This window comes from Oryza sativa, chromosome 11, assembly GCF_034140825.1.
Source record: "Oryza sativa Japonica Group chromosome 11, ASM3414082v1".
NCBI classification, from domain to species: domain Eukaryota; kingdom Viridiplantae; phylum Streptophyta; class Magnoliopsida; order Poales; family Poaceae; genus Oryza; species Oryza sativa.
The window spans coordinates 17,538,542-17,552,092 of NC_089045.1; the positions used below are offsets into that span (position 1 = coordinate 17,538,542).

The 13,551-nt window shown below is 38.3% G+C and overlaps 1 protein-coding gene across 2 annotated transcripts; it reads left to right on the forward strand.

Moving 5' to 3' along the window:
* Nucleotides 1-1,255: 1,255 nt before the first annotated feature.
* On the forward strand, nt 1,256-13,003 carry LOC4350472 (serine carboxypeptidase-like 2). 2 transcript variants are annotated; one of them, XM_015760001.2, is made up of 15 exons: nt 1,256-1,453; nt 1,647-1,868; nt 2,721-2,866; nt 3,316-3,395; nt 3,545-3,667; nt 8,293-8,395; nt 8,744-8,781; nt 8,949-9,050; nt 10,258-10,338; nt 10,488-10,646; nt 10,766-10,837; nt 10,967-11,085; nt 11,373-11,486; nt 12,546-12,594; nt 12,750-13,003. In XM_015760001.2, exons 2-15 carry the CDS (start codon nt 1,678-1,680, stop codon nt 12,831-12,833), a joined length of 1,461 nt encoding a protein of 486 aa, XP_015615487.1. In that variant the 5' UTR covers nt 1,256-1,453; nt 1,647-1,677; the 3' UTR covers nt 12,834-13,003. The 2 variants fall into 2 exon arrangements, with proteins under 2 accessions (XP_015615487.1, XP_015615488.1); XM_015760002.3 differs by having other exon boundaries at nt 1,289-1,453; nt 1,619-1,868.
* Nucleotides 13,004-13,551: the final 548 nt, after the last annotated feature.

A 13,551-nucleotide genomic window follows, 5' to 3' on the forward strand; every position in this document is an offset into this window, starting at 1 on the left:
ATATCAATGGCGAACTTCTCGAGAGGAGAGGAGGTGCACGCATACGGAGAGGAGGAGGAGGGCAGGCGAATGGAGGGAAGGAGAGGGGGAACTCGAGGGATCAAGGACGGGAGGGGTGAACTAGAGAAGGGGGAGGAAGGTGCGAGAAATAGAGGGGTGGGGACTGGGGAGAGGACAAGATGCGAGCGACGGGGACGGGGGGTTTATGGGGTGGGCGCTCGATCGGTTCGATGGGGGTTCGGCTCGCTTAGTTTTTATTTGTGCCGGTTTTTTGTGCGATTATTATAAAAAAGTACCTATAGTATTGGTGCTTCCTTTATAACCAGTATCTAGAGTGTTTAAAAGAGCCTTTTTCAACACATGAAGATGGGAAAACGTTCCATGAGCCGATACCTACGGTGGATTTTGTAGTAATGAATAGTGTTGGTCAGGCTGGAACGAATGTATAGAGTGCCAATTTCTCTGCTATCATCACAGTGGAAATCTAGAAATCAGGAAAGATCGTCGTAAAGTGTCGTGACTCGTATGACCGACGCACGGGTGCCATGTCCAACGTCCGTCATTGATTATGCCAGATCATAGCTGTACGTCGTAATTGAGATGACAACAACACATATCCTATACCTTAAATGCAGTATACTGTACCTACGTGATCGACCCATGTAATCAACTCGGATATCAACATAGACCTGTACTTAAATGCAATTCAATACGATGACCCGCATTGTACGGCACAATATTATAGAAACGTATGATCAGCATGCTTCATAATGCTATAATTTGTAGATGATGTAGTATAATTATATTTAATCATTTACTAATAATTTTTATATATACATGTTATATATGATTTCTGATGCCCATATACTTACATGTTAACTAATGCATAGACAAGTAGTCTTCTATGTACCAACTAACTAATAGCCTACATACACAAGCCTTCCCATGTATACACCGTGTACACTAACCGATGATGCACAGCATGTACACATGGAAATTTCTTAACAAGTTGTACATATCTATGTAGAAAGTTTCATATTCAAATTCATTATATAGAGAAAAAAAGATAAAATTCTGACTAAAAAAAGATAAAAAAAAGATAAAATTTTTTAATGCATCTCTAAAATATAATAAATTTGAGATTAAGATTTAAAAAGTAGGTATAATACTGACGAAATTGTATGCACAATTTTTTTAGATTTTTCGATGATATTTGCTAGTTGGTACAAAGTAAGCATGCAACACTTGTATGCATGGGATAGGTTCCCACTATATGGGTTTGTATAACTATATAAAAGATATACATAGCGCTGAGCTCTAGCTGCCGAAACTAGAGGACACCGAGTTCTACTCTTGCGTATATTAGGAGTGCTGTTTTTCCGATCGATCAAGTGAAGAAAGTAAAATAAGTGGATCATTCCGAAGAGTAAGTGATCCTAAGATCTGTGCGCAGGTATGTCAATAATCTGATATATATACACATAAATATAGTCTGAATTTCTGATACGCATCCATGAATCTGTCAGAGACGAGATAAGAGTTAGTTGGACTGGCCTGTTTTGCATGTTCCTTTGCCAATTTTTATCTCTTGTTTCTATCTGTTTTCACATAACCCCAGGGCTGATAATTCAGTCATAATTGGTTAGACGAAACGGGAAACAAACCATTCGATCGACGATGCGAGAGGAAGCGCGCACGATGGTGGCGACGAGAAGCACCACCAGCCGCCGTTGCTTGACGTGGTGGTGGCTCGCCTGCTGCTGCTTCGTTTCTTGGGTGGCCTCGTCGTCGTGGACGGCGGCGGCCTGTGTCGCCGTGTCGAGCCTGCCCGGGTTCGACGGCCCATTGCCATTCTCCCTCGAAACCGGGTATGTATATATACTGAATGCAAAGCGTGAGTACATCTTGCAGTCTCAATATTTTTTTTTAATAATAAAGGATTATATTAAGTATCGATATGTATCGATAAGCATGATATTGTTCATTCACCAAGCGCTATATTCACCGGTGCACCGGAGAAGTAGTTTGGGATGGTCCAAGCTAAAATTGGCAAAATTACCGATCCATATGGAAAAGAATGGTTTAAAGATGATCCAAAAGGTAATCATGCAGGAGATTGTGTCATTTAGCATGTAAAACAATACTAGTGATTGGGCAGCGATGATGGGAAACTATGCACCTAATTAAGATACATAGCATCGAGGTATCACACATGGTACTCATAGATATCATCATATCAAATCAGATACCTAAGTATTAGACCTGATACCCCTTAGAAAAATAGACATACCAACAAGTTCTAAATGAAATAATAAAACATCAAACTTTAGTTTGGATAGATCCCTATTGCTACTCATGTGAGATAAACACCTCTAAAGAGAGTGATATTCTCCAATCTATGACTTGCCCCAATCCAAATAATAGTCCTCCTGTTGGAATAAAATTCAAAAGCCATAGAAAGAACTCAACAATACCACATTGATAGGGTTAGATGAATTTCTAATGCAAACAATTTCATTTCTATTTAACCATACCGCTGAAAATATAAAAATGGCACTACCAAAAATTTGTTTTTGAAGAAAAGGTATGGGTCCGTATATTTCTCCAATGAACGCAGTCAAAAAAAAAAAAAAGAACGCCGGTCTACCACTGGTCCAAGAAATGACAAACATATAATGCAAGCCATGGATACATCATGTGCACACTTATGACCGCTGCAGGTACGTGGAAGTGAACGAGAGCACTGGCGTGCAGCTCTTCTACTACTTTGTCCGGTCAGAGAAGAATCCTGATCTAGACCCACTTTTGCTCTGGCTAACAGGTGGGCCTGGCTGCTCTAGCATCTCTGGCCTAGCCCATGAGATAGGTAATACTCCGTCCATCTACTTTTGATAGTCATATTTCATCTTGGCACACAAACCAAGGATAAGTGATTCTACTTATCATCCATTTAAACATGCTACTAGTTATTCCTCATGAACAAGTGATTCATTAATATTTATATTTCTCGATGTCCATGTAGCCAATCTTGTATGGGAGAATGGAGAGTCACGCATTAAATCCGAGAGAGTCATTAAGATGATAGGTTGTTGGATTGAAATATGTCTATCAAAAATAAAATTTTCAGATTTAGAAATATGACTATCAAAAGTAGATGGAGGGAGTAATAATTATCGTATTATTTTTTCACAAATTATTAAAAGGTTCTAGTGAGTTTCTATGGATAACCAACATATGGTGCATTGTGCATATAGGTTATGTTGCAATGCTTATTCTACTTTAACGGATTGTTGATGTGCATGTATGCTCTTGTAGGGCCATTTCAATTCGCTGCAAAACGATACTATAGTGGAGGATTGCCCATAATTATCTACCGACCAGAGACATGGACTAAGGTTGTCGCCTGCATATGCCAAATACCATGTATTAGCAAATAAGTTCCATGTTCAATTTTTAGTGGATGTGTATCTCTCTCTTTCTCTGAAAATGAAAAGGGGATAAGCCCAATTGCATATTTTAATGGATGAATTGTGTGATTTTGTAGGTAAGCAATATAATCTTTGTGGATTCTCCTGTAGGGGCAGGGTTCTCATATGCAGCCACAGAGGAGGGTTCCAAGTCTAGTGATACCAATGCTGTGAAACAACTTCTAATTTTCCTTAGAAAGGTAACTCTGTCCTGACCAATTCCTAGAAGAACAACTTTTTACTCTATTTGTCTTGTACGGAATTGGTTTTCTTTTCTTTCGTTTCCCTTAAAGGCTTTGGACAAGAATATCCTCACACTTTGCATGCTATTTGATTGGATTACCTTTACGATGCTCTCTACTGGTAGTATTATACTACCGGTATAAATGATCTACACCGTCAATTTGTGAGGGTACGATAGTACTTCCCATATCATCGTTCAGTGGGCATTTTTGTCCTTTCCAAAATATAGTCTATCACAACCGAATCAATCTCACATTCGTAAGCCTCGTACCATACATCCATCGCTGCTCCGCTCGGGTGCTGTAAATTCACATACAACATTTCCTTTACTGGCCCCTTCTGGTTGTGCCACTACCATCCGTCGCTGCTTCCTTCATACCGTGCGGCACGTCTGCCATCTTGCCGCTGGGCTCATCTCCTATGGGCATTGGCTTTGGCTTTGTCGGTGCCAACATAAGCGTGTCAGTCTTTGGTCCATCGCATGATGCCTCATCGCTTCAGATAAGGAACTCGGCCCCTATATTTTGATATGTATTAATAACCCTCGATTTGGCGGAAATTCGACATACATGATCTGGCTTCCGATCAATATAATCTGAACCCTGAAATCATAACATCACATATTCTCTAGTTATCAACCGTGCCAAAACATGATTGACCATGCAGAGAAGGCTAATCCCTACATGCAAATCGAAGAAGACAAGCAAGAACAAGGTAGATGGCAACTCGATTGCAAATGAGTGATTAAGCACTTGAATTTTGGGTTCTACAAACCAAACTGCCGGTGAAACTGCAATTCGTAGAATATTCTAAGCCTACTCTACTACCTTCCACAATCGTCAGGTTGTAGTTATCCAGAGAAATGCCTATTGTGTCTTTCACCCATTAGCATCGATGATAGGGATCTGGATGTTTACTGCAATTTCTTGTATGATCCCTAGTGCAATTTCTTCTCGTCCGTTGTGTTGAATGCCTCAACACGAACTCCACTATTCTGTGCTGAGCTTTTCTTGTCCTTTATTTTCATATCCGTTAATGACATACCATTGCCATGAGGTCACTAGACTTGACAGGCCAGATGCCAGTCTTTCTAAAGTTATTTTCCTTCATGGATTCACCAATAGCAGGCTTTGATCCAACAACCATTGAGGAAAGCATTGCAGGCACTAACCTCATTCATGTGTTGCTCAATATAGGGCTCAATGATGGCGAGTTGTTGCAGTACGTTGTTGTCTGCCTCCGCTACTGCTTTGTAATCATTATCAAATAAGCATCTTTTGCCTACGGCCCCCTTCCCAGTTAACCTTCCCTCGTATCTAGCCATGGGTTTCCTGGTGGAATTGACATCCTTTATGTAATCTAGAACGCACTCAACCAGTTGTGTACCCCTATGTCATCGATCCCTCTAAGTAAGCATGATTGCGGACATACCCTTTTAGAATCGATATGTACCACTCATACACCCACATTTGATGCAAGTATAGCAGACCAAGTTCGTAATCTGAAGGACAATATGAACAATCAGATGCTCCATCATATCAAAATAAGATGGAGGAAAATACATCTCAAGTTGGCACGCTGTCTCGATTGTGAAGTTCTGGATTGGTCCTAATTCCATAGGATCAAATATTTTCTAGGAAATTTGATTGAAAAAGTAACACATCTTTGTTATCACTACCTTCGAACTAGCTTGATTGTCCTTATAGCAATAGGGAGAAAGACCGTTAGCATTATGACAATCATGAGCATTCTGAGATGGTCATATCTTTCATTGAGACTAGCTTCCTGATGTTCGATGAGAAACCAATTGGCATTCACCCAATTCAAGTATTTACAAAAATCCGTTTTTCTTTTTTGGTGTCATGGAGTAGCAAGCAGGAGAATCTTGTTTCCCATTCGCCAAATCTTTTGGGTGAAGGTTGTTCCTTATGTCTAAAGTTACCAAGTCGTTACATGAATCCAGCCTGTGCTTCATCTTACTCTAGATGTCTATTAAGGTGTCAATGGTGCTATCGAGCATATTCTTCTCGAGGTGCATGATATCAATGGCATGATGAATCTCCAGGTCCTCCCAGTACAGCATGTATTTGAAGAAGATAGAGTGCTTCCTGTAAGGCATATATTTTCCTCCACTGCTTTCTTCCTCTTGACTACTTCTTTCCCTTCTCAAACGCGATCTTAATATTCTTTGTCATATCGAAGACAACACTACCACTTCGTTTTGCGGTGGCAGACTCGTTCTCTATTGTATTGTCAAAACATTTGGCCATCGTACAATACTTGTTTCTGGAGTAAGAACCGTTGATGGCGTATGTAAGCTATCTTGCTTGAGGATGTCACATATTTGTATGACATCTTGTCAAGATAGATAAGATATGCAGTTTACCTTTTAATCTGGCCAAAGAGGAAAATATTTGCAAGCAGGTCAATGATGATCACGAATATGATAGCACATAGAGTAAAGTACTCCAGTTGGTATACATCCCACATTCGTAACCCTTCTTGACATAGATCTTCCATACCCTCCATCAAAGGTTCAGGAAATTCATCTATGGTGATGCCAAGTTGTTTTGGACCTTGTATAAGTATAGTCAACAAAATATACTTTCCCTTATGACAATCTATGTAGGAAGGTTGCACATGGTGAGCAGAACTGGCCAGGTGTTGTGTGAGATGTATATGTCACCAAATGAATTCATTCTGTTTGTGCTCAATGCAAACCTTACATTTCTTGGATCCATAGGAAATTTTGGATGTAGTGAATCAAAAACTTCCACTAGTGAGCATCCGTTGGGTATCGAATCATACCAGCTACTTTCCGGTTATCTTGACGTCATCTCATCAACTTAGCGTCGTTAGGCTTTGAGAACAAATGCTCATGCGATCTTTCAGTGCAGGTTCCACATCACCATGGCCAAAATCTTTTTCTTTGTATGCCTGATGAATCTGGTTCAACAACCTCACTGTCAGAGGACCCACTACCCATTTTGTAACGACTTTAATTTTCTCACAGGTGGGACAATTGTCTGCATTACACATGCATGAATCTTTTGAACACCTAGAGATAATGGCCATATAAGTTTATTCGCTTGATATTTGTTGGATGGCAATAAGTTAGGCTTAGGAAGTAAAACTCTCAAGAAACCCATCAAATCATTGAAGCTGCTATTGGACCATTCATACCTAGCCTTCAATATAAAGAGTTCAAGCACCAAACGCAACACGTATAATCCTTCTCATATCCCTTGGATTCTTCATAAAGAAGATCCTCCGTTGGTTTCTATAATGCCTCTTAGTTGTCTAATCCCCGTGCTGTACCCATAAGAACCTCTGGTTTAGCGTGGTGCATCATATCTTCTAGACTGAATTCTGCCTCAAAATCGTCACTACTAGTCGAACCATCTTCATCCATTCTTTCAAGGGCCATGTCATCAATTGTAAAATCTTCTGCCCCATCAAGGGGAAAACAAGTCTCGTCACATTCCATGTTACTGTCACCTTCAGGAACGGTGATTTCCCCGTGATAGCCATACCCTGCAATCCTCCTTAAATTCATGCTCCATTGAGTACACCAATATTGTACTGGGGTCTCTCAACAATTTCTGATTCTTGCAATCAAAGAACGAACAAAATATATGTCTTTCCTATTTTTCCTTAAAGCATGTGCCTTAGCATGGTGAACAAAGTTATATGCTTTCTTCATAAATGCCAGATGAGGTTGTCGCATGTCTTACATCCAGGCCTAAATCAATCTATAAAACATGGCAGTACGAATAAAATTAGGGTGAAGGTGTTCCCCACAAAACATGAAAATTCATGTATGTCCACAAAATTATGCAACACTACATTGAATCACTATGAACCTGTGCTTACAATAACAATTTGCTCACCTAAAAATTCTTTATTGTAGCTAAAATTTGCAAAAAAAAATGCTCATAAAAGTACCCTTATTAACTGCAAAATTCGCTGCATTTCACCAATGAATTTTTTTAAAAAATGGCTGCAATTGAAGGAGGTAAGCAAGTATGTAACCTACTATACCAATTTGAAGCAAAGATTTCAAGTTGGAAACTTCCCCCTATTTGTTGCTTTGTTTTGGAGAGAGAAACTTCAAGTTCAAATGGTTGCAGCTTAAGCTTGTTTGGGGATATAATGGTCGTATTATCACATGCGGGCTTCTTAAGGGGCCGTATGAATTATCACATTATTACCTTTTTTACTTCTCTCATGTTAATTAAATGATATTATATTCTTAAGATTTTTTTTCACTCTTTTTTCATTATTACCATTCTTACTCCTATCCAGTTAAATAAATGCATGCACTGCCTTTACTTTTCAATTGGTCATTAATAAAACTAACACTATGATCATTGAACAATGAAGACGTTTCAAAAATGTATTGATTGCATGCACAATGTAATTATGAAAAACAATACTGTGATGAGGATTAGTTTCCATTTGAAATATGGTGCCACGATAATAAAAACATAGTGTTATGAGACCATAACCCATTGATCTACATTGCCCCTACATGTATAACAGATATTCCGTGGATGCGTGCTAAAAGTGTTGCTTTATACAGTGGCTTCATGACCATCCCCGGTTCTCACTGAATCCACTCTATATTGGAGGTGACTCATATAGTGGAATGATTGTACCTACACTTACACTTGCAATTGACGAAAGTAAGATTCTTTCATTATGAATGTATAATTTCCTTAGACTTACCACATACATTTAGAGGGCCTTAAGATTGAATTATTAGCAGTTTGGGAAATATATTTTAGTAAATTCCTAATCTCATATCGGGTAACGGCTGTCTGTGAATATAGATTAGTATCACAATAATTATAATATTTTTTTGTTACTAACCAAATGCTATTCTTGTTGTCTAGAATCTAGATATATACAAGCACAAAAATTGTAGTTTTCATGTTTACGAGTTGGGACAAATATGGTGTTCATTTTCTTGTATCGACTAACTGCGCATGTACACAACTATTAACTAGTGAATATGTGTCTATATTTTTCAGGCAATGGTTCAGAAGAAAAACCATTTTTTAATCTCAAGGTCTGATCTTATCAGATTATGTCAATCATGAAATTTTATATTTGACATCTTAATTGCCTCAATAGTCTATCTTGCATTCCTTAAATAATTTGTTTCTTAATGGGCACAATCTGTCCTGTAATTAACTTTCCTTCAACTAATTTATTTACCTTCTGTACATAACACAGGGATACATTGCTGGAAATCCAGTGACAGATTACAAGATTGATGAAGATGGTAGAATTCCATTTCTGCATGGCATGGGACTTATATCTGATGAACTTTACGAAGTAATCCATTCTCTAGTATAACTTTATATGTTTCCATATAGTACATACTGCATATCTTTGTAGGCATTGCCAAAAAAAAACAGATCAAGGGCCAATACTATAGAAAAGAACCGGCCATAGGTGCCGGACTTTCAAACCGGCACCTTTGAGGTTCTAGAAATGAAAAAAAGGGCTCGATGTATCAGCTCGAATCATCGAGCAGCTCCCCTTCAACCCGATCAGAATGAAAATTTTAATCGGCATCCAAAAATATCTAAGAATACAAGAACATCCAATAACACTAAGAGCACAAGAATGGCCCGATGTCGAGGAGGGCGTCATAGCCGCCGCCACTGCTGCTTGGGAAGTCCGCCACCTCCCCTCCCATTGGATCTGTTGGAGGGGAGAGCACCGCCGTCTCTGCTTGGGGAGCCCGCGCCTCACCTTCCGCCGGATCAGGTGGAGAGGAGGGCACCACCGACACCGTCACCGTCAGGTGGGGAGCTTGCCGCCTCCCCTTCCGCCTGATCTGGTGGAGGGAAGGGCGCTGCCACCGCTGGGAAGGAAGAGAGAGGCGCGAGAGCCGCAGGAGCAGATTAATCTGCTCCCGAGGATAAGGTTAACGATCAGCTTGGCTCGGTTTTTTACGCTTGCCTATTTTTTAAAAAACCGGCACCAATAATCATTATTGATGCCGGTTTTTTAATTAACTTGCACCTACAATAAATTAATGGTGTCGGTTTTTTTTCAAAATACCAATGCCTACAATCGTTTAAATGTGCTTTTTTTTCAGCACAGAAAAGTGAGAAAAGATCTATAGGTGCTAGTTTTAGCATAGTCGACATCTATAGCTAGTGTCGTCTTCTATGTGCATTTCTGAAGTGGTAACCATATATGCCTGACCACCATGGCACAGTAGTTCTTTTCAGCTCAACGGATGAATAGATGATGGATTATCTGCTTTTCTGAAAATACTCAATTAGGTATTACAATGTTGAATAGTTTTTTTTTAAAAAAAACGACTTGAATAGTTTTTTTAAAAAAAATATTCGACTAAACTTATATATAAATATATAACTTTTTACAAAACAGCAACATTTAGTAGCTTGGGTAATGTGCCATCTTTATCCATTCATGACAGTATGACACACGAACGGATCATTAGACACTAACTGTAATAGTTCTTTCATTTTATATATAATCACCACTCAAACAAATTTCCTATCAGCATGCAAAGGAGACCTGCGGAGAAAAATACAGTGCTCCGAGCAATGCTCAATGTGCGCATTCCGTCCAAGCAATAAACGATGTAAGTACCCCCAATAAAAATGATCTCTATTACGCCGCTGTGTGTATAGAAACATCAATAATTTATTCAAAATTACTGTATATAGCTGTCTGTTCTGTTGTATTAATATTATAGTTTACAAATTCGCTGACATTTCACCAACCATTTAGTGCACAAAGGACATCAACAGGGGACACATTCTTGAGCCATTATGTGAAGAACTCCAGAGCCCCATCCATAACACTGCAGCGAGAGATGTAATGAGTAGGCTCATGCTGGAGTCTCGTCCTGCTGCTGCCGATGATGACATTATTATATTTGAGTGTAGAGTTGCGTGCATAAATATTATTACAACATCATACAATCCCATTGAATTCTTTTTTTTCCCCTCAGTTTCTTTGGATAGTTCTCGAGCTAAAAACTTTTAATTTTGGTTAATTTATTGCAGAAAGCTTCCCACGTGTTATTAAAAATATGGGCAAATGATGAAACAGTAAGGGAGAGTCTTGGTGTGCAAAAGGTATTTGTACTATGGTACTACCTATATTTGCACAAGGCCTAAGAGAAAGGGTGAAATCTGCATTAATTCCATGATAGTTGTGCAAATATGATCAGTGTAATTTCAGAAAAGAACTGCTATGCAATACAGGGAACAGTTGGAGAGTGGAAACGATGCAATCGCGATATAGATTACAATAGCGATGTCCGTAGTACAGTGGAATATCATTTGACGCTAATGAGAAAGGGATACCGAGCAATCATATACAGGTAATTCGTCTTTCGGTACTGATTTGTTGGACTGATTTCTCTTAATCATATAATATATATTCAGGTGTACATACATGGAGTTAACTACTACAGTAGAAATTTAAATTCTTATACAAGATTTTTGCAGTCACAAACTAAGCTATATATATCTATAAATCCCCATGTTTCTATATAATACTATATTCCAATGCAACCTTGTGGTTGAGATCAAAATAACTCTTCTCGTCGATAGTAAACAGGTTAACCCAGATACGTGGATTAATGTTTTCATGTAATTAACGATGCAGCGGTGATCATGATTCTAGAGTTCCCTCCATTAGCACACAAGCATGGATTAGATTACTTAACCTTTCTATTGCTGATGATTGGCGACCGTGGTACGTTGATGGACAAGTTGCCGGGTAAGTGTTTCCGTTAACACTCATTGTTAAAATTATACTTGATATACTATGCTTTCTAGTGTGAGCTACGCACTGCACTTTGTAGCATGACCTATTTTACCGTAGAGATGATGTACCAAGAGGTATCATAAATTAACTTAGGGAACAAATCTAGCTTCAGGAGTTGGGTCTGCACTAGAGTTGTGGAGCAGCCTAAACCCAGTTCCAACTCTCTAGTTCATTTTATGATAGAGCTCCACCCAGCTCCGCTCCCATTTTAGGTGGAGCTGAAACTGTTTGGCTGAGAGCTGAAGTTGTGCTAAACATGCCATTAAAAAATTATCGCACCACCATTATCATACTAAGGCTATATTTGGGAGGTGTTGGGAACCCCTCCTCCTACACATAAAACGATGTAAGAATAATTAGTATTAGCTTTTTTTTTTGAAAATGGTTTAATATGATTTTTTTTAAAACGACTTATGTATAGATTTTTTTTATAAAACACACCGTTTAACAGTTTGAAAAGCGTGTGCACGAAAAACAAAAGAGATAAGTTAGGAAAGTGAAGAAAATAACTCAGCCTAAGAATGTATCATACAATCAGTTACACTTCTAGTATTAATTTGGTGTCTGTTGGTACCACTGGAATAGAACGTGATGTCACGAATTAGACCTTTTACAATTAGCCCTTATGGTCTTATGGAAATGCCTCAATTTCTTTGGTGAGTATAGCTACCAAGAGGTAAAATGTGTATTTCAACTAGAGATAATATTACTTCACAGTACTTCATTAGAGACATTCAAAGGTGTGTCAAATCTGTTAATGTGAAGATATATTGTCATGCTTAACTATTATATTTTATCAGAATTCTAACTCATCAATGAAGGCCTGCTGGTATAGTGGATCATGGGTGGAAGATGTGTTTTCTATTCCTATATATGATGATACAGTTGGATATTGTTATCTGCTTATTTGTCCAAAATAAACATACTTATTTATTATGTTCTAGCTGTTTGGGACATATGCTGATATGTTTTGCTTGTATCATACCCTAACTTGGTTACTTTGTTTTGTAGATTCACACGAAGCTTTGCGAGTAATAACCTGACATACGCAACTGTGAAGGTGCATTTTCATATATGCATGTTATTAGAGTATATATATACAGAGTATTTTTTTAGTTCATGCAAAAATATCAATATACTAAAACAAGCGATACAATTAGTCGTGATTTGGATATATAATATTTATAATCTTGACATATGTGTATACCAATGCAGGGCGCTGGGCATACTGCTGCAGAGTATAAACCCAAGGAGTGTCAAGAGATGTTTGCAAGATGGATTTCAGGCACTCCTCTCTGACGTATATTGTTCAAGTCACCTGTAAAAACATAATCAAACGATCATATGAGAGGTAAAATAAAGATTTGCTGCTTGTAATAATTACTCCGTTCGGGCTGATAATACTTGTCGTTTTGGACAAGAGTGAAGTTAAACTCTAGAATCTTTGATTATGAATCATTTTAAAAATATTTGTCTTCCAAATATGATGACTACATGTATAGATTAGTCTTAAAAAATACTTTAATAAGATCATATATTTGCTAACAATTTTATATATATTATGATGAAAAATAGTGGTCAAAATTGTTTTTTGGAGACTGTGCCCTTGTCCACAACAACAAGTATTATCAACCCGGAGGGAGTAGTAATACACATGATGGTAGCATTTAATTAGTAACAACAGAAAAACTGTGACACGTTTGCACGAAAATTCTTAGGATCGGTCGACCGGGTGAGGGGGGAAATCGGTCGCTCCCCCTCCCCCAACACGCGCACCCCGCTGGGTGCACCCACCTGTCCCTCCCTTTGTTCCAAAAAAATGTTTCACCTAATGTACTTACAATGTTGAAACATTATATAGATCTAATGTTGCAGTGGATTAAAATATTCTTTTACAACAAATCACCCACATATTTTGAAAACCTTCTATTAAGGGAATTCGTTTTATTTTTTGTTCCACCAAAAATGTTTCACCTAGTGTACTTGTAATGTTTTACTATATATGGATCAAATATTA